General features: G+C 54.9%; 1 protein-coding gene across 3 annotated transcripts in view; it reads left to right on the top strand.

Annotated features, from left to right (window-relative positions):
- The first annotated feature begins 318 nt into the window (after nucleotides 1–318).
- THAP4 (THAP domain containing 4) overlaps nucleotides 319–2,939 on the top strand; it is a 29,571-nt gene continuing 26,950 nt past the window's right edge. Inside the window, exon 1 of one of the 3 annotated variants that reach the window (XM_068954720.1) lies at nucleotides 319–759. In XM_068954720.1, coding sequence (XP_068810821.1) covers nucleotides 683–759 — 77 coding nt within the window. In that variant the 5' untranslated portion in view covers nucleotides 319–682. Of the gene's footprint in view, nucleotides 760–2,493; nucleotides 2,663–2,939 lie in introns of those variants that run through there. The other 2 variants (XM_068954719.1, XM_009666828.2) reach the window with 2 other exon arrangements.

The raw sequence follows: 2,939 nt of genomic DNA, 5'->3' as shown, positions 1-2,939 counted from the left end.
TTGCCTCCAGCCTCCGCTACGGTAGGCTGCAAGGAGCGCTCGTCACGTTTAGCTGCGCTGCGCGGCTTCCTCTGCGTACTGGAGGCTGCCATTTTGGCGTACGGCAAAGGCCGGTTCGGAGGTGAGCAGTTCAGCTCGGCGGCGAAGCCAATGGTCAAGAAAGGCAGCCCGGCGACCCGTAAGCACTTTGCTTTTTCCCGTATGACACCCGCGAGAGCAGCCCGTCTCACGTACGCTTGGGGAAGTTCCGAAACGTGGGCGCGACCATCGTGTTGTACGGACTCTACTGAGTCCCGCCCCTCTTTTTTCTAGAAGGGCAACTCCCCCATTCACTCCCCTTTTAGAAACGCCTTTCATCGCACAGCTGGCACGCATCGAGCTGCTCGCAGAAAGCCCAGCGCCTGGAATCGCTAAGGAGGCAAGCGTACGGGGCCACGGACGACCCTCCTGCCCTAAGCAGCGGCACTGTACGGGGGGGGGGGGGGGCCTCAGCCAAAATGGCGGCGCCCTAGCGGTGGTCGCCATCTTGGTTGACGGCAGTGCCGTACAGAAACCCCTTCCCCAAGGAAGAGGGGCAGCCGAGGTGACCTGGCTCCGCCATCTTGTTGTACGGCTGGCCTCGGCCCCTGTGCTGGGAGGGGTGGAAGGGGGCTGGGTAACGGGCCCGGCAGGGCGGCCGGAGATGGTGATCTGCTGCGCCGCCGTGAACTGCTCGAACCGGCAGGGGAAGGCGCACAGGGGCACCGTCTCCTTCCACAGGTAAGAGCGGCCGCCGGGGCCGCCCTAGATGCCCCCGGCCCGGCCTCGCGGGCGCAGAGGCAGCGTCGGCCGCCCGCTTCCTGCCCCGCCGCGCCCGGCCCGCCGCCTGACCCCCTGCCCCGGGCGGGCCGAGCCGGGCCCGGCCCGGCCCCGGCCCCGGCCCCAGCCCCAGCGGCGCTCGGTCCTCGCTGCCCGCAGGTGCCTGGCGAGGGGCCGGCGCCGCTCCGGGCCGCGCCCGCCGCCCCAGCCGGGCAGCCCCGGCCGCTCGGGCGCCGCCGCTGCCCTGCCCTTCGCACGGGGCCCTCGCCGCGGCCGCGGGCGGCGGGGCCAGCCGGGCTCTTGCCGCCCAGTCTCCGTCCGCTCCCGTAGGGCCGCCCGCGGCAGGTGCCCGCGGCCTCTGCCTGCAGCGGCCTGGCCGGCGGGCCCGGCGGCGGCTCGCAGCTCGTGTCCGGATGAGAGCGGGAAGGCGCGTTCCTCCCCTCGTCCCGGGACGTTCCCCTGACCGGCCTTTTGTTCCCCAGCCTCTTCCCCAGACGGTGAAACTGCTGCTTAGCCGCCTATCTTCAGCTGATTATAAGGCCGCACAAAGGCACCGCTTCTCCTTGCGGCTCTTGCCAAGCGGTTTGGCCTTCCTGAGTCTTTACGCTGTGGGCCATGCGTGTTCTTGCCCTCTTCCCAGCAGTTTCCAAAGTGATGCACTGACTCGCGTAATCGTACTGTATTCTTAGCGTGACCATGGGCCGCTGAGCAGCAGGGAAATTGGTGGGATGACGCTTCTCTCTGACATAAACATAAAAAGTTATGAGGCTGCTCTTTGAGCTAGTGTTTTGGATTTTGATCTCACGAGATGGCTAACGTTTCCCTGCTTTAGTTATGTTTGCTGTTTTTCCTCTGGGATGTACAGGCTTTGCTATAAGCAGATTTAGGGGAAACTTTGTAAAGGGTAAATGATATTTCTTTTTCCTTTTTCTTTTCACTCCCTTCCTCCTCAAAATTTAAGAAATAGATACTGCTGCCATTTTGCCTTTAGAAACCAAAGACCCCCTTGTGTTCGATGCTCGTTTATAGTGCGCTTGTTGGGGGAAGGTTGCCAGTGTCCAAAAGAAGGAATGGGATGCATTTCACTTATGTTAATGCCACTGCTGTATTTCTTCTATTCTGTCAGCAATTCTGCAATTCTCTTTTTGTACATCTCTTAATCTGTAAACAATGGAAAGCTGTCCTTTGTTTTTTTGTTTTTTCTTTTGCAGTGCCAATAATAGATTTTAGATTTCTTCAGTCTCTTACAAATTTTAGAACCTATTTTGCAATCTCTTGACAATGCAGAGCTTCCCCTGTGCTTGTTGTTGCCATTTAGAAATATGCTGTGCAGCTTAGGTGCAGGTAAGAGAATCTTCTGGTGTGATCATGTTTGCTTTGGACACTGGCAGTACCAGTAGGTGATCTGGGACTCTGACTATGATCGTGTGGTTTTTTAACTCTGATCACGTCCCTGTATTTGTCTGCACTTCTTCCTTTTTCTGTGTATATGAAGGACTTAGGGCCTTGCTAGTTATGCCGGCAAAGGTGATACCCAAGGGAAAATAAAGGTTTTGGCTGACCAAGCCCATATCAGAAGGGCACTGTGCTCAACTACTCTAGTTTTTCCTCTGTTGGAATATTTCCAAAGTGCAATATGGAAAGCAACTGAGTGCCTCTAAAAAGTGATTGTGTTATGTTGGTGCCTGTGTTTCTGTTGTTTATCAAGGGGTAGCGTCAACACTATTAGATACAGTGCATGGAAACACTGCTTGTTGGCACTGAAGTTTCTGTTCAGGAATTTTTACGTCTTATTAAATATTCTCATAATGAACAGTATAAAAATCAGCAGGATTTTGAAGACGGTGCGTGGCCAATGCATTGGGTAAGTTGGGATATTTCAGTTTTCATCGCGCATCTTTATCCTTCCTAGTTTACAGGCAGCCTGCTATGTTCTTTATGGTGCAAATAAGCAGAAGATTATCGGTTGTTTGCTAATGAATAAGGGACACAAAGCTTACTAGTTCTGCCCTCTCCACAGTATTGCGTTCTTAACAGAGAAAGTGGATATTGAATGTTCCAGCCCAAACCGAAATAATCCCTAAACAGGCATCACCTATTAAAATATGGCTTTCTAGAGAATTTGCATTTCCTAAACTTAC

Source organism: Struthio camelus, chromosome 9 (genome assembly GCF_040807025.1).
Source record: "Struthio camelus isolate bStrCam1 chromosome 9, bStrCam1.hap1, whole genome shotgun sequence".
In the NCBI taxonomy this organism is placed as follows: domain Eukaryota; kingdom Metazoa; phylum Chordata; class Aves; order Struthioniformes; family Struthionidae; genus Struthio; species Struthio camelus.
This window is presented reverse-complemented; position numbering and strand designations above follow the sequence as displayed.